Source organism: Grammomys surdaster, unplaced genomic scaffold (assembly GCF_004785775.1).
Source record: "Grammomys surdaster isolate TR1022 unplaced genomic scaffold, NIH_TR_1.0 125901, whole genome shotgun sequence".
NCBI classification, from domain to species: Eukaryota; Metazoa; Chordata; class Mammalia; order Rodentia; family Muridae; genus Grammomys; species Grammomys surdaster.
In genome coordinates, this window is record NW_021620725.1 from 637,529 (window position 1) to 654,626 (window position 17,098).

A 17,098-nucleotide genomic window follows, 5' to 3' on the forward strand; every position below is an offset into this window, starting at 1 on the left:
AGACGTAGGTGTGTGTGTGTGTGCGTGCGTGCGCGTGTGTGTGCGTGACTGTGAATGCGAGGTCGTGCACTTAAGTACCTGTGGAAGCCAGAGGATCCCAGGGAGCTCGAGTTACAGGAGGCTGTGAGTTGCCTGATGAGGGTTCTGGGGAACCAACTCTGGTCCTCTGCAAGGACAGCAAGCACACGGAAAACACTGAACCACGGACCTTTCCAAACCCCTAGTATTTTTAACATAAGGTGGCGATGCTAGAAATCAGGCTGTGCCTCTCCACGAGGCTCTGTCTAGTTCTGGTTGTTGTAATACTTGATGGTGTTTGCTTAGTGAGTTTTATAGGTATAAAAGAGAAACAATATTTTACCAGATGCTTTTGTTTGTTTTACTTTTTTTTTTCTCCTTTTCGCTTGTGAGACATGGTCTCCCTGTTGCCCCGTCTAGTCTTGAACTTCAATGTGGTCAGGCTGGTTCCCAAGTCACAGTCTTCTTGCTTCCCTATTTCTTATCGCCCCGCCTGTTTTATTAGATTTTTTATCCTACAGTTTAATGAGATCTAGTACACTCATACTGGAGAACAACCATCCTATCTGCACTATCTCCTGCCCAAACTGAAATTCTAGTCCCATCGAAGAATAACAAACCCTCTGCTTTTCATGGCTCATCACTGATCCCTACTAAAGGGTGGTTAACGCCCTGGCTAACAAATTAGCCTTTAAGGACTTCGCCAAAGGCAATAATCATTAATTGCCGCCAGAGGACGCAAAGCGCTCGGGCTAATCCGGAGGTGTGGATTCCGAGGGCCGGAGCCGGGAGCGCGCGTCGGGCACGCGCCTGGCCGGCCCTCTCCCGCCCGGGAGCTCACAGGGACGCGCGTGCGGGGTGCCGCGAGAGGGTGCCACGATGGATGGCGCTCTGACGGCCCGCCAGGTAAGCAGCCTCGAGGGGCCGGCTCCCGAGAGGTGGCTTCGCCGGCAGTTTACTCTGCATGGTTGTTTGAACCCGCTCCGATTATGATAATTAATTCCTCCCTTCCCTCTCCTCTGTACTCTTTGGCGTTATTCGAAAAGTTGTTACCAAGGAAACTGTTTCCTGTGTCTCCCGCGAGCCTGTTCCTGGCTAGGCGACAGAGTGTTAAGTGGTTGAATTTGGTCCCCAAGATGCCCGAGTCCAGATGTCTCAGCCCCAGACCCCAGTGAATCTAGTTCCATTGACTTGGAATTCTTCTTGCCAGCCTCCCTTCACCATCGGCGGTTGGTTAACAGGACTCACAAAATTGAAGTCCCCAGGCTCTCAATCAAGTTTTTGGTTTCAAATAGTATTGTCGTTTGTTTATTACTACCTTATCTGACAAATGGAAAAGTTGGTTATTAGGGTTTAGGGTGAAAGCCTCTTGGTGCAGGGTTACTAGCGTTTCTCAACACTATTCTCGCTGTATTAGGGTGCTTGTGTGTAGATATTTTTCTTTCAGAGAAGTATTTTAGTGTACTGAAGGGTACGGTTCAAATAACTGTTGGAGGGACAAATGAATGAATGCATTATTTCAATTGACTGACTAATCATTCCTATGAAATAGGATACTGGTGAACTCTATACAACAATTGTCAGGCAGGGCTGTCCAGAATAACAGTGAACCTATCAGCCAAGTAACGGGAAGGTGTGTGTGAAAAATGTTATCCCTTCTGTGGAATACAGCTAACACAGAACTGATAGTGCCACGCTCAGACCTTAAGGGTGTGAAATGATGCGTCTATTACTGACATAATTGAGGTCTCTGGGGGAGGGCAGGGAAGGCCTTCCCCAGAGCAAGGTGAGGAGCCTCCAGGGGCTTATAGAAAAGGTTAGCCTGGCTGGTCTAGGGGCCAAGGAGCTCAGGGATCTGCTTGTCTTCACTATCTCAAAGCTGGGATAACAAACATGTCACACAAAGGCAGTGCCTTTGTGTGTGTTTTCCGGGGTGTGTGTGGGGGGAGAGGGTGGTATGTTGGGGGGAGGGTTGAGGGGGTGAATTCTGGTCCTCATGCTTGATGCTTTACCTACTGTGCTAGCTCTCCAGTACTATCTAATTGGATTTTAACTTAAGGCCACCGTGCTCCCTCTGAGACCTGAGCCCTGAATTTGGTGAGTGCAAATTCCATTGAAAACCTTGCCCAAGAGCTCAGCTGTATTCTGATAAACAAAGCTTTGTGTACTGTACTTATATCTAGAACTCTGAAAAGGATCAAGAGTGTCTGGCAAGCCTTGTCTTATGGATTTAGTATATTCAGACATACGTGTGACCTTGCCTCCAGGTATCAATGTTCACTCCACAGGGGCAACTTCTCAGGCTGTGATCCAAGAATCTATAAAATGTACAGATGCAGCCAGTTGTTAGCCAGGGTGTTTCACTGCTAGTGTTTGGATGACTTCCTGAAGTTTCGGCCAGTTGTGTAAACCCTTCTGGCCTCCCCTATACCAGGGGTGTCTAGTTAAGGGAAAAAGCAGTAGTCCTCCACAGAACTCCAACACTTGTAGCAGTGTGGCTTGATGCTGTTCAGAATTCCCGTTTCTGCGCACTCAGTTAAACCTAAGTTGCTTTTCGGGGAGGCAGAAGGTTCAAGAGAGGAATGACCTTTTTCTAGGACTGTGGCCTCTGTGTAACCAAAGAGGGCAGGGAAGGCCACGTCCTCATGCAATAGTGAGATCACGAAGCTTAGAGTTGGCTCCGTTGAGCTCTTGCCTGGAAAGGTTGCATTTGATAGTGCTATGTCAACTTGACAGGAGCTAAGCTACCAGAGAGACAAGCCACTGGGCCTGTCTGTAAACGGCAGAGAGAGGAGGCATACCTAAAACGTGAGCAGGAACATTTCACCGGCCTAGGTGACCATGAAGAATTTAAATAAGGTACCATTCATTTATTCATTCATTTAGCGTGCACGTGTGTGTGTGTGTGTGTGTGTGTGTGTACGTGTGCTCTTGCCATGTTGCAGGTGTCTAGGGCAGTGATGGTCAAAGTCTAAGTGAAGCATGCCCAATAACCTTGGTTGTTGTATGTGTGTGTGTGTGTGTGTGTGTGTGTGTGTGAATAACTAGTTATTATGAGTGATACCTAGTTTATACTGATTAAAGCCACGAAGATTTGCTAGTGGATGTATTTTTGGCAAGTGTTGAAGTTAATTCAGAAGCTACGTTACAGAGTCACCAAAGTCAACCTTTTCGTTAAGTTATTTTAATGACAGAACTGGAGAGATGGCTCAGTGGTTAAGGGCACTTGTTGCTCTTATGGAGGACTAGTGTTCAATTCCCAGCACCCATATGCTGACTCACGACTATCTGTAACCCAGTTCCAGGACATCTGAGGGCACCAGGCATGCACATAGTGCACAGACACACATGTAGACAAAGCACCGTACACATTAAATAAACAAACACCTAAGAAATTGGAAACAATTCTGAAGATTTGGGAGAAGAAGGAATCATATAAAAAATTAATACTGTATTTCTAACTGGGTCAAATTATAGACTTTTGTTTGTTCCTTCCCCTGTACCCAGGTTTGTCAATCCCTCCTCTTTGTGGTAGGTGTACTTCATGTGACGCATGTCTTCCTTACCCTATCATGGATTGTGAATATTTTCCTCTAGAAAGCCACAAATCAGTGTCAACAGGGTTGGCATCTTCCATGGTTACTTCACAGGATTTGAAAACCCAGGCTTAAATTGGGTTGACTTACACATTTGATCTACTGCCTGGTGCCCCATGTGCTTTCCCCAAGGGACGGTCTTGCTATAACGAAGGCAAAGGAACAGCAATAGTGATGCTCATGGGGCCTGGCATGTCATGATCTCTTATAATGCCTGCTGTCCATCATCCTCCCCATTTTCCCTCCAAATATGGGCATTACAGAGACTTCCCCCAAAGTGGTCATACTCCCATTACATTGTATTTTTAAGGTGTTTAATTATCGTTATTTTAAATTATTGTTAAATATCAGACCATGAACTTCAGGAAGCTAAGAACTTTGTTGTACTTATCTTTGTATTTCATCTGCTTCTTTTTTAAAAAGATTTACTTATTTTATTTATATGAGTACACACTGTAGCTGTCTTCAGACACATCAGAAGAGGCATTGGATCACATTACAGATGATTGTGAGCCATTATGTAGTTGCTGGGAATTGAACTCAGGACCTCTGCAAGAACAGTCAGTGCCCTTAACCACTGAGCCATATCTCCAGCCCCTTATTTTTGTATTTCTAGTACCACCAACTACTACCTAACAAATGGTAGTAGTTGGAAGATGTTTGCTGCATGTATAAATGATGAATGGTAGGAAGCAAAACATTAGTTCCTGTCTTTTGTGAGCATGTATGCATTTGTGGTGTATGCATATGTGTAAGAGGCAATGTTGGGTATCTTATCAGTCACCTCCCACCTTTCATTTTGATAACAGTCTCTTATTGAACACAGAGATCACCAATTCAACAAAATTTACTGGCTGTTGAGCCCCAGAAGTCCACCTATTGCACCAGCATCTCACTAGGCACATGCCCAACTTATATGTGGGTGCTGGAGCGCTAAAACTGGGTCCTCATTCTTGTTTAGGAAGCACTTTGCCAACTGAGTCATCTCTCCAGCCACTAATTTCCATCTTCTAAGTGTTTAAATTATTTTCTTTAGAAGTTAATTTATTGGCCTGGCAGGATGGTTTAGTGGGTAAAAGGTACCTATCCCTAAATCTGACCACATGAGTTTGATCCTCGGGATGCATGATGGACACATGCATATAAATAATTTAAGATGTTTGTAAAAAGGAAGCTTAATCTTGAAGGTAATTTCTATATCCAGAACACATTTTTCTTTTAAAATGTCATTTGTCAATAAGTAACTTAAATTGTTGGTGTTTATTTGCAGATAGTAAACGAAGGGGATTCAAGTCTTGCCGTGGAGCTACAGGAAGAGCCCGAGGAAAATTCTAGCCCTGTTGTGGATGAGAATAATATAGTATCAGCCAAAAAACAGGGACCTAGCACACATAACTGGAGCGGTGACTGGAGCTTTTGGGTAGTATCTTTTAATCTTGAATACAAATTCTCTTTAATTCTACAACAGTTTATTTAATCCTTTGTGATTAGCTTCTAGATTTTAGATGTTGTGACTTCAGAGACCCAATGACATTTCTCTTTATTTTTCTTTTGGCCACTAGAAGGCACTGTTGCCTGGTGGATGGCGTGCAATGGTTTGTCTCCTTGTGAAAATACTGCCACACAATTGGATTGTGTGCTTAGTGTTATCAGCTGTATTGGAAAGACGCTAACATCTCATAAACCATGTTTCTAAGTCTTACTCAGAAACAAGTTATTTTATGTAATTTTCATTCAAAGAGCCGGTTCCTGTGGCAAGCACGTCTTAACAATGCATGCTCTGCAGTGCGTAATGGTTAGAAGATGGGTTTTTAAGTTAGAGCTTCAGATCCATTTTAAGTGTAACTCTGTTATCCTTCTAGTTTCCCCACATAAAAAGAGACTATGACTTCCCGGTAGGCACATTGAGACTATAGAGTGTTATAGAAGAATGTGTCCTCAAGGTGTGAGTGCTAACATTTGTTATTTTAATAGGCTCGTTCCAAAGCCGGCAATTCCTGTGAGGATTTTGGTATTTGATAGAAATCTCATGCCTTACAACCAGAAGTGAGGTTTAAAGAGCGTCACACAGCACCCATAATCCCAGTATTGGTTTATGGGGGACCAATGCTGAGTATTCTGTATCCTTGAGAAAAGACTTTAAAGGACATGGTATCAACAGATTTTAAAGATTAGCACACAGGTGTCTTTAATAAAGAAGTCAGCCCATGGCTGTTACTGACTCTTCACACAGCTAGCAAATTATTTCCTAGTAAAAGACTTAACATCATAAGGTTATTATTTTTATTTTTGGTTAGACATAACCTAAGGAAAATATGTTATTGCTAAGATATATACTAAAATAATAGAGAAAACCATGCCATTTGTAACAACTATATCATTCTTGGTCACTTAGAAAAAAATCTATGTATCATTTAGAACTTTTGGGGGAGAAGAGACAGGAGTATCCTGTGTGGTCCAGGCTGGCCTCCTACTTGCTATGCAGCTAGGGCTAGCCTTGGACTCCTGAGCCTTAGTTTTTCCCCCTTTTATTGAAAATAGATATTTTCCCCTTACATAATATGTCCTGATTGTGGTTCTTCCTCCCTCTACTCCTCCCAGTCCCTCTCCACCTCCTCTCCTGTCTGAGTCTACTTCCTTCCTGTCTCTCATTAGAAAAGAACAGGCTTCTAAGGGATAATAATAAAATATAACAAAATGGGCTGGAGAGATGGCTCAGCGGTTAAGAGCGCTGACTGCTCTTCCAAAGGTCCTGAGTTCAAATCCCAGCAACCACATGGTGGCTCATAACCATTTGTAATGAGATTGGATGCCCTCTTCTGGCGTGTCTGAAGACAGCTACAGTGTACTCATAAATAAAATAAAAAAAAATATATATAACAAAATAAAATATAATAAGATAAATAAAAAACTCTCATATTGAAGTTGAACAAGGCAAATGAACAGAAGGAAAAGAACTCAAAAGAAGGCACAAGAACCAAAGACCCACTTGTGCACACACTTGGGAGTCCCATAAAAACACTAAACTAGAAGCCATAATAAATATATGCCCTGGCCCACAGAGAATTCTACGAGACCCTAGGGAAGGGGGCAAAAGAATGAAGGGACAAGAGACACAAAGAATGAGAGCTAGTCTGGAGTTCTGATCAAGCTCTGAAATTTTAATTTCGGGGGCAGGTTATAAAGACACAGCAAAGTGGGAGTTTAGGCGAGGGTCATTGCTTAGGGCTATCCCACCATTTCCTCATGTCTAAGATCATTCCACTGTCATATCCTTATTGCCCTAGACCATCCCATTGTCATATCTTTATTGCCCTAGACCATCCCACTGTCATAACCAGCTCCCAGGAAATGCCAGACGTTCTTTAAGCTCCTAGGACCTAAGACCTTTCTTAACCTTGTATTGACTATGTTTTCTAGAACAGCAGGTAATTTCCTGGGTTTGGCTCCTGGCATATACACAGGGGACCTACATGTTGCATGGCTGCAGACCCATGCATGTTCTGTGCTTCTGCCTCAGTCTCTGTGGATTCATATGAGTTTGATAATGTTGCCTTAGAGGGCCTCATTTGCTTGGTGTCTTCTATCCCCTCTGCCTCTTACACTCTTTTTGCCTCTTCTTCCTTTGGTTTCCCAGAGCTCTAAGGGGCGAGGGGAATTTGGTGGGGACATCCCATTTAGGGCTAAGTGTTCCAGGGTCTCTCATTCTCTGTGCAATGTCTATCTAAGCTTATTTTTGTAGTTTATATTTTGAATTAAGGAACGTTCATAGCTCCATGGGTTAAGTAGCTATGGTTATTCTTGGATGACTTAAAGCAAGACAGTTACAAAAGGAAAGAACAACAGAATAAGACTTTAGAAAAAAGGGGGAAATGTGTATGCATAAGATGCTTGCTTCTGAAGGTGTAGGGGGGACAGCAGAACTGTCACCAACTACCATCTGGATAAAATACAACATCTTGGGCTCATCACTGTATTGAGATGTTTACTCTTTACAAGATGTCCAGATGATTTACATGTTTTAAAATTTAGAAAGCACACATTGAAAACATTAAATTCATTGCCTCTGTTTAGGCTTCTAAGATAATTTCACAGTCATAAGAATTTTTCTATACATTCACATAGAATGAACTTAAAGATCAGAATGATATCTTGAGAATTTTAGAGACTTTCCCAGAAGTTAAGGGACCTCTGGAACTTACCCAAACACCAGAACAATCTAGACCAAAGAAACAGACATTAAAGACCCTGCTCAGATTAACCAGAATTTGAATGGACATAGCTATGAACTTGATTCTCCACCTCTTCAGTGTCTTCAATATGCATTTGCCATATTTTAATAAGCTTATGTAAGTTGATGAGATCATTGAAGATACAATAATTGCCTGGTAAAGATACCTGGGAAGCAGCAAGGAATGCCAGCAAACACTCAGGTGGCATAGCCACTTGGGCTGCCTAATTCAAGGGCCCAATGTCTGTGTAGTTAAATGACCCCTTAGTGTAAACCCATATTCTGAGGAAGGCACTGTTGGCTGGTTTCATCATTGTGCAGCCAGCATAAAGTGTACTAACACAGACACACATGATGTAGCATCCTTTATCCTGATCAATTATGATGCACCATCCACAGATGTGCATGCTGTACCTTCATATGACTGGCAGGTCAGGAGGCTTATCTGCTGTAGCATTGCCACAAATAGGTAGGCGAAAAGTGTGCTGCACTGTGACATTAAGACTGGTGCAGCATTACTAGGCGATGGGAATTTTTTAGCTTCCTATACTCTTGTGGAACCACCCCAGTGTATATGTTTGGAGGCTTTCCAAGCAGGCAGGGTTGGAGAGAGGAGGAAGAATGGGGCTAACTACATCAGTATATAGTTATCTACTTTTAAAAAAGAATTAAATAGTCCACTGTTGAAGAAACTCGCTATGCAACATGCAGCTGTACCATAACCAAGAGAAATGATGTTTAGGAAGTCTGGAAGAAAATTTATTTCCAGCTACTTTAATTCCCTCTGTTTCTACCATGTTGCTGGCTTCTCTTTTCTTCATTATTCTGCTGATTATGTCAGAAAATCTGTACAATACAATAAAAAGGCAGAGTTCGCCGGGCGGTGGTGGTGCACGCCTTTAATCCCAGCACTTGGGAGGCAGAGGCAGGCGGATTTCTGAGTTCGAGGCCAGCCTGGTCTACAGAGTGAGTTCCAGGACAGCCAGAACTACACAGGGAAACCCTGTCTCGAAAAACAGCAAAACAAAACAAAACAAACAAAAAAAAGGCAGAGTTCACAGAATTCAAATTCAACACCAGGAAGACCCAGTAGTATAACAGGAACATCCCCCACAAGGCATGAAATGGGGTATTCAACCAAAATCAAGAATGTCAGGGCCATTTCAGAGTTAAGGAAGCAAGATCTGTGTCCTTCTTTACTTTACAAAGATTACATTTGTCTGCCTCCTCTAATAAGTTTCTTTTATTTAAATTTCTTTTTGTAATGGAAATAAAACCCAGGCCCTAGTGCATGTTAGGTTCACATCTTGGCTCCTGTTTGCAGTTCATGTACCATTTGGCTCAAGCAAAAGTAGGTGAAGTGCCCGGTTTCATGTGGCACCATAGCTACCAGGATGCAGTGCAAGGTAGGGTTGTACTTCTTGTCAAACTCCTTGTTATGGGCTGTCTGGTCCCTCCCTTGCTTCCTCCTTTCAATTCCAGGGGTCTAACCCATGGACTTTTAAATGCTGAGTAAATGATCCACCACTGGGCTACACACCCAGCCTGTAACCTACTCTGTGTCATCTGAATGTGTCTCCAATGCCTGACTAGTGTCCTGCCCTGAGCCCTGCTGCTTCTCTTCCCATGATCTGCGTTTTTGGTCTCACCCTTCAGTCCCACAGGGTTACCAGGGGATGCAGAATTGTGGGTCTCCGGAGGCCAGGCTTCCTGGCACCCTACATGCTCAGGGGAGGAGCTGCTGTCATTACCAGCACAGTGGCACAGCTCCTGGAAGGTGTCTGATAAACAGGTCACAAACGTCTTAAAGTTTGATGTTTCAAAAACTAAGGAAAATCAGTAATGAATAATTCATCCGGGCAGCTGTTCCTCAATAGTGAACTTGGAGAGCAGTGTGACCCAACTGAGTGAATTAGCTTGAAAATAAAACACTGGGAATAAAATGGTGTCTGCTCTGCCCCTAGTGTCTTTGCTGTATGGTGATCTAGGGTGCCCTACAGCCCACCTGACTTCAGTGGAATCACTTGTAAAATAGAGATTGAGTCACAGTCTGACAATATTGTCAGTATGCAGTTAGATAGGTGTGTTGATGTTTGTCTTTCTGGTAAGACTGCTTAAATGCAGGGTATTGATATGATTAACTCTCCATAGTTGCTGATAGTGAGAGCTGTAGCTTCATTCAGGTTCTCTCTCTCTCTCTCTCTCTCTCTCTCTCTCTCTCTCTCTCTCTCTCTCTCTCTTTCTCTCTTTCTCTCTCTCTCTCTTCTTTCTTTTCTTTTTCGTTTTTTTGTTTTTCGAGACAGGGTTTCTCTGTGTAGCCCTGGCTGTCCTGGAACTCACTCTGTAGACCAGGCTGGCCTCAAACTCAGAAATCTACCTGCCTCTGTCTCCCAAGTGCTGGGATTAAAGGCATGCACCACCACTGCCCGGCAGCTTCAGGTTTTCTACTTAACTCTTGTGATCTAAGCTAGGATATATGAGTGTATATATATATGTATTTATTTACTTATACAAATTGCAATGTCTGATCCTAGACTATGAGAAATGGCTTTCATTGTTGACTTTTATACCTCATGAAACAAAAAATTATAACAAGTGAAATTGAAAATTAAAGTTAGTGGTAAATAAATATTTATGTTTTTTGTCTTTTACCTGTTAGTAAAAAGTACATGGCAAAAGGAAAAACGATAGTTTTATTTTTTTCTTGCCAACTAAAATAATGATATATTCCATGTGGATTAAAATCCCAGAGGCCCAGCAGACAGCTTTGCGACAGGTCTGTTTGTTGAGTGTTAGCTCTCTTAGTGATGTGCAGTTAACCACTAGTGGGAGTAGAAGGGAGCCTCTGGGATTTTGTGTTGTGTATGTTTAGAAGATGACTGAACTGTATTGTTAGATGCAATAGTTCTTTGACTAGGGTGTTGATCATTGGCCATCCAGTCTTACTTTGATATTCTGTTAAGTTCCTCTTAGAAAATGTTTGTCAACAGTGTAAACTCATTTCCTTAGTAGCTGGCTTAATTGATGATTTTATTTTAAAAGTGAACAAATTATAGTTTTCTGAAATTTGTAACTAAAATGGAAGTCTATATATTCTGCTTAAATCACTGTGATTTTTAAAAAATCCTAACATAGACTAGGGGTGATGTAAACCTTAGATATTTGATTTAGAAAGTAAATAGGAAAAGAAGACAGAGTAGGAGAATTTTTAAAGTGCTCAGAATTCAAATCAATCATGCCCTTCTATCCTTTTTGCTCCAAAACATTCAAGAATAAAACATACACACTTTGAAACACTATACTCAAATAATGATTAGCATAGAGAAAGTTTTAAACCAACTTCTAGATCACAGTCCAGTTGTATTTTTAATTGACCAGGGAACCAGACATCTTCGTTCCATGCTTTCTCGCTGAGTCTTGCTTACATTACTCACAGCTAAGATGTCCTACTTAAAGGGAGAAGACTCTCTGCAGGCCTGACGTGTAGGCACACGCAGGGTTAATTAAGTAAAGCTGTACTGTGCGTTTTATCAAAAGAGGCCAAAGAGGCCACCGAGGATTAATTAGTGTGTTTGTGAGGTGCTTTGGCAAGTTGGGAGGAAAGCTGCCCTGTAGTCCGTTGTCTTCCAGGGCAAGTACAGCCCATGTTTATTCAAACCTATAAAGTCTATGCTACATTTTACTATGATGGCTTCTAAAAAAGGAAGTTTTCTTTCCGAATCATGTTTTAATTTAATTCTATTTGAAAACGTTTATATATATATTATATGTATTAAGCACTTTTATAAATTTAGGGGATATCTTCTAACATTTTTAGATTTAGCTATAAGGAAAAAGGAGTTAGTATTTTTGGCAATAGGAAGAGGGGAATGTTTAAATGAACATTTTAGTAGAACTATCAAGAGATGTTGAACACAATGTTGTAAACTCTGTGTGTGTGCGCGCACATGTGTGTGTTTGCTGTATGCACATCTGTGTTAGTGTATACAGGTGTGAAGGCCAGAGGTTGGTGCTGATAACTTTCCTAGGCTGTTTTCCATGTTAGCTCCATGTTAGTATATGCTTTTAGATTTAAATTACATTTTGGAGGTCTATTTGTTTTTATGTTATGTGTATGGAATTTTGCCTGCTTTCATGTCTGTGTACTGTGTGTCTACAGTGACAGAGGAGTGACAGAGGAGGATAGAAGAGGGCATCAGATCCCACGGGACTGATCTGTAGAGGGCTGTAAACCACCACGAGGGTAGTGGGAATCAAACCCTGGTTCTCAAGAAGACTAGCCAGAGTCTTAACTGCTTACTCATCTTTCTAGCCCAGATTTATTTTTTTTAAATTTCATGTATTTTGTATATATGTACATGTTTGGGCATGTATGCCATAGAGTGTGTGGTCAAAGGATAACTTGTATGAGTCTATTCTACATGGGACCTGGGGGTCAAACTCAGATCATCAAACTTGGTGGCAAGTGCCTTTACCCCCTGAACCATCTTGCTGGCCCTCTCTATCTTTAGAGACAGGGTCTCTCATTGAACCTGGAGCTCACTGTTTTTGCTAGGCTACCCCCAGGATCTGCCATTCTCTTCTTTTGTCCCCCAAAGCTGAGGTTACACATGTGTGCTGTAGTGCCCGGCTTCCTATCTATGGATGCTGGTGATCTGAAAGGACTCGTGCTTGTACAGCATGCTTTCGCTCTGAGCCATTTCTCCACCCCTGTTACAGACACGTTTATAATGCTTATCTGGGATTATAGATTAAAGTGCTTATGGGCTAGGAGGGAGTTACAGGCACATGAGCTAATGCCAAGGCAGCCGTGGCACAGGACAGGAGTCGATCTCTTGAACTTGCATGGGTTAGGACCGAGAATGCTTCATAAAGCCACGACTCTGAAAGACTTGTACATCTGTGAAATGCTGGCAAGGAGAGAAATATGCCTGCATCTTCAAACTAAAGACAAAGAAACTTGTCTAGCTAAAGGTGGGCTTAGGTGGGGTGGGAGTGAGTTTCTCTGGAGAGTTTGGTTGAGTATTATACTCTATTAGTGAGCAGAAGGAAATTCAACAAATGACACACCCGGGTTCTAGTACTTATAGAATACAGCTATGCAGTATCAGGGGAGATTGTAGCTCAGCGGAGACAATGCCTTGCTCTCCGTGCAAGGCCTCAGATTTTCTACACAGACTAGCAAACAAAACAAAACAAAACAAAACCTCCAAGTAAGGACTTAACAGGAACAGATAAAAATATAAATGGGTAGTAAAGTTTCAAATGCCAGGTGGAGTTGCAAAACAGCAAATACAAGGAGTGTGGAAAATTGAAGCAGAAGAAAGAGGAGAATAAATAAATAAATAAATAAATAAATAAATAAATAAATAAAGTAGCTGAGTAATATATATTTTATATTAACATACTATATTAATTATATATCTATTATATATTAATATAGAATGTATTTGTATATATTAATATATTATTTATTCTACATTTATATATTAATATATTTTTATATATTTATATAATATTAACATATTATATATTCATATAATATTATATATATATATATGTATATGATCAGATTGTACTGATGAGAGAGTGTGAAAGAAAATGACAGCAGATGTAAGGGAACAATGGATACATCCATCAGCATGGTGAAACGGAGCAGCTTCAGACATAAGGAGACAAAAGATCCATCTACTAGGCATACAAGGGGATTTCAGAAGATAGACATGGAGAATGAGCAAGGGTAGAGAACATGCATAAAATCTGTTCCTGAAGGGAGACGAGAATCCGGGGGTTCAGTGAACCTCTCACAGGATTGCTTAAAGACCATGCGAGCAGAGCCAGTATGTTAGCAGTGGTAAACGAAGAGAGCAAATGAGTGAAGATGAAGATTGTCCTGCTCATTTATTTGAGCATCTTTGAAATACCATCATGTTCTAAGACAGTGGGCCTCAACCCTCCTGATGCTATGACCCTTTGATACAGTACCTCATGCTGTGGTGACCCCCAACCATAGATTTGTTTTCATTGCTACTTCATAATTGTAACTTTGTTACTGAGAGGTGTCTCAGTTGCTAAGATCGTTAGGAATAGAGGTTTTCCAATGGTCCCAACACACAGGTTGAAAACTGCTGTTCTAGGTGAACCAGGCAGTATCACAGCCACCCTAGAAACTACAGTCAGAATGTAAGACGGATAGATTACAAATAAGCAAATGTATCGTGTTAGATCGGGTAGTGTAGGAGCTACAAAAACAATGAAAAGACTATATGAACTAACACAGAGTCTCAACAGGAAGAAATAATGTTAGCTAGGAGGCCCGAGCAAAGCTGCACTGAGAAAGCTCTAGTGGTAGGAGAGGTGGAGACAGAGATGGGGAGATGGAGATGGGGAGACGGAGAGGGGGAGTCGGAGAGGGGGAGAGGGGGAGAGGGAGAGAGGGAGAGAGGGGGAGAGGGGGAGAGGGAGAGAGGGAGAATGCTGGGTTTTAGCTGTGCTTCTGATCTGTAAGATAAGGGAAGAAAATTCATAATTTATTAAAACCATACCTCTCTAAGGAAGACCACACTGCCATACAAAAAATCTTTTAGGGGCTGGGAAAGTGAAAAATCCATTTTCTCCAATAGAGTGTCAATGGGTATGTTAGCCATAGACAGTCTTTATTAGACAGTCATTGACTGCACTGGGTGTATAGGATCTCATTGTATCCCTGAGCCTTGCTCAGGGTGAGCTTTTAAGCACACAAACCATATCCTGGGTTGACATACTTCAGTTAACAAGAACAGCTAGCCAGAAGAGGAACTACAGAAGCCAAAAGAACAATTAGCGCACTGAGGGACCTTCTTGGAACTGTGGACTTTGATGGAATTAGACCTTCGTTTCCATTTTGCCAGGTGGTGCTGTCTGCATTCTGAGTTTTACGGCCTGAGTGTTAGTTCCATCATGGAGTCAGTTGTGTTATTTCCATCATGGAGTCAGTTGTGTTAAGACCCAGGGACTTGTTTAAAAAACAAACAAACAAACAAAAATGGTCTCCATGGTTTTTGGTGCCCTTGTTTTATTTTGTCTTAGTACCTTTTCTTTTTCTTTTTTTTTTTTTTTGGTTTTTTCGAGACAGGGTTTTTCTGTGTAGCCCTGGCTGTCCTGGAACTCTGTAGACCAGGCTAGCCTCGAACTCTTGAACTCAGAAATCCGCCTGCCTCTGCCTCCCAAGTGCTGGGATTAAAGGCGTGCGCCACCACCGCCCGGCTACCTTTTTTTTTCTTTTGGAGTTTTTTGTTGATGTGTTTTTTGAAAGAGGAAAGAACATGAAGTTGGGTGAGTAGGGAAGTGGAGGGGATCTGGAAGGGGATGGGGAGGGAAAAGAATAAGACCAAAATATATTGTATGAAAAAAATTAATAGAAAGTTACATTTCTTTTGTTTGAAAACAAGACTAATAAATCATCTGTTAGCTTACTTTGTATAGCTACAAAGAAACCATGGACAAGCTAATTTATAAAAAGAAGAAAAAAGAAAAGTATCTGTCAGTTCCAGAGCTTTGAAGGGTCTGCAGTCTGTGAGGCTACAGTGTAGAGTCCTGATTGTTATCTTGTGTCCAACTTGTCTCTGTGTCACCCTGTACACAGGCAGGACAGGAGAGCAAAGGAGACCAAACTTGTTTCATAAGAAGTCAAATGTCTTATAATTAACCTATCTCCATGACAACAGTACCAGTGTACTGGAGTTTGTCACCATCTTTCAAATACTATTGTACTGAAGAGAGAGGGCATTTGTTTGTTTGTTTGTTTGTTTAGTACTGGGCATTGAACCCAGGTCATCAGGCATACTAAACAAATGTGCCATGAAACTGTATCCCCAACCTTGTAATTTGCTTCTCTCTCTCTCTCTCTCTCTCTCTCTCTCTCTCTCTCTCTCTCTCTCTCTCTCTCTCTGTCTCTCTCTCTCAACGTGTCTGTGTGTCTATGTACGTGCATGCACATGTGTGTAAAATCTTATCTATAATTTAAGCAGGCTTGGATTCACTAGATATCTCAAGAATCAAACTTGTGGTGATCCTCCTGCCTCAGCCTCTCAAGTACTGGGATTGTACTCCAGGCTGCAGATTAAGTTCTAAAATTTGTAATTTGAGGTACTGATTCAAACCATTATACCAACACAGTGGAAGAAATCGCCAAGCCTTGGTGGTTTCACTGAGAACTCCTAAGAATCTCAGTCTAAACACTCAAGTCTAGTCCTGCATAGTCTTTTCCAACATTTAGATTTAAAAAGAGTGGATCTCAATTTATTGTGTAAATCAAGTTTTCACCATTACAGTATTTTGTAAATCATAGGTAATTTGTAGATACTCTTTTCATGTTGAGGAACTTCCTTTGTATTCCCAATCTGGAGATAGTTTATTTGTTTATTTGTTTCAATTGCAAGTAGACATTGAATTATCTCAAATGTTACTTCTATATCAAGTGAGATGATATGATTTTTTAATTCCTTTTTAGCTGATATCATTGATTAACTTTTGACTACTAAGCCAGCCATGGGTCTCTGGGTCATGTTGTATTATTTGTTTTCTAGATTGCTGAAGGGTATTTGTTCACATTTTAAGAATTCTTGCGTCTGTATTCCAGAGGATATTTTTCTATCATTTTCTGTCTTTGTAATATTTTTATGTAGTTTTGATATTAGAGTAATATCCTACACAAGGAATTGAGATGTGTTCTTTTCTAACGTAATATTTCGAAAAACTTGGGCAGAACTGGAATTGAGTTTTAAACATTCAAGCCTTCTCCAGTGAAGCTATCTAAGCTATCTTGTCCTGGAGATTTCTATCTTGGGAAATTTGAAGATATAAATTCAGTTTCCTTTGGAGGCTGTGGGCCAACTTAAATGAACTGTTTCATGCTGAGTGAGCTATAGTAGTTGCATGTTTTGAGGAGCCAGGGTGTTCTCCAAGGCGATACATTTATATGTATAGAGGCGTATGGATTTCCCCTTATTTCCTTTGAGAGCTGTAGTATCTGCAGTGTTATCTTCTGCTTAATTATTAATAATTATAATTCATATCTTGTCTCCTTCTTGCTTTTCTTCATCAGTTTTGCTGAAAGTTTGTCTACTTAGTTGGTTCTTTTAAAATAATGATCTCTCTTATTTATATGTTTTACTGTTCTAATTTTAAAAATAGTTTACTCTTTATTACTTTTTTTTATACCTAAAAGATTTTTTTTTCCTGTTCTGAGTTTTTAAGCACGGCATTTAGATTG

The 17,098-nt window shown here is 41.1% G+C and overlaps 1 protein-coding gene across 1 annotated transcript in view; it reads left to right on the forward strand.

Annotated features, from left to right (window-relative positions):
* Positions 1–838: 838 nt before the first annotated feature.
* The window catches only part of Gramd1c (GRAM domain containing 1C), a 74,333-nt gene continuing 58,073 nt past the window's right edge, over positions 839–17,098 (forward strand). The window contains exons 1-3 of the mRNA XM_028752429.1: positions 839–924; positions 2,755–2,877; positions 4,885–5,034. Of these exons, the coding sequence (XP_028608262.1) occupies positions 2,860–2,877; positions 4,885–5,034 (168 nt within the window). The 5' untranslated portion in view covers positions 839–924; positions 2,755–2,859. The remainder of the gene's footprint in view (positions 925–2,754; positions 2,878–4,884; positions 5,035–17,098) is intronic.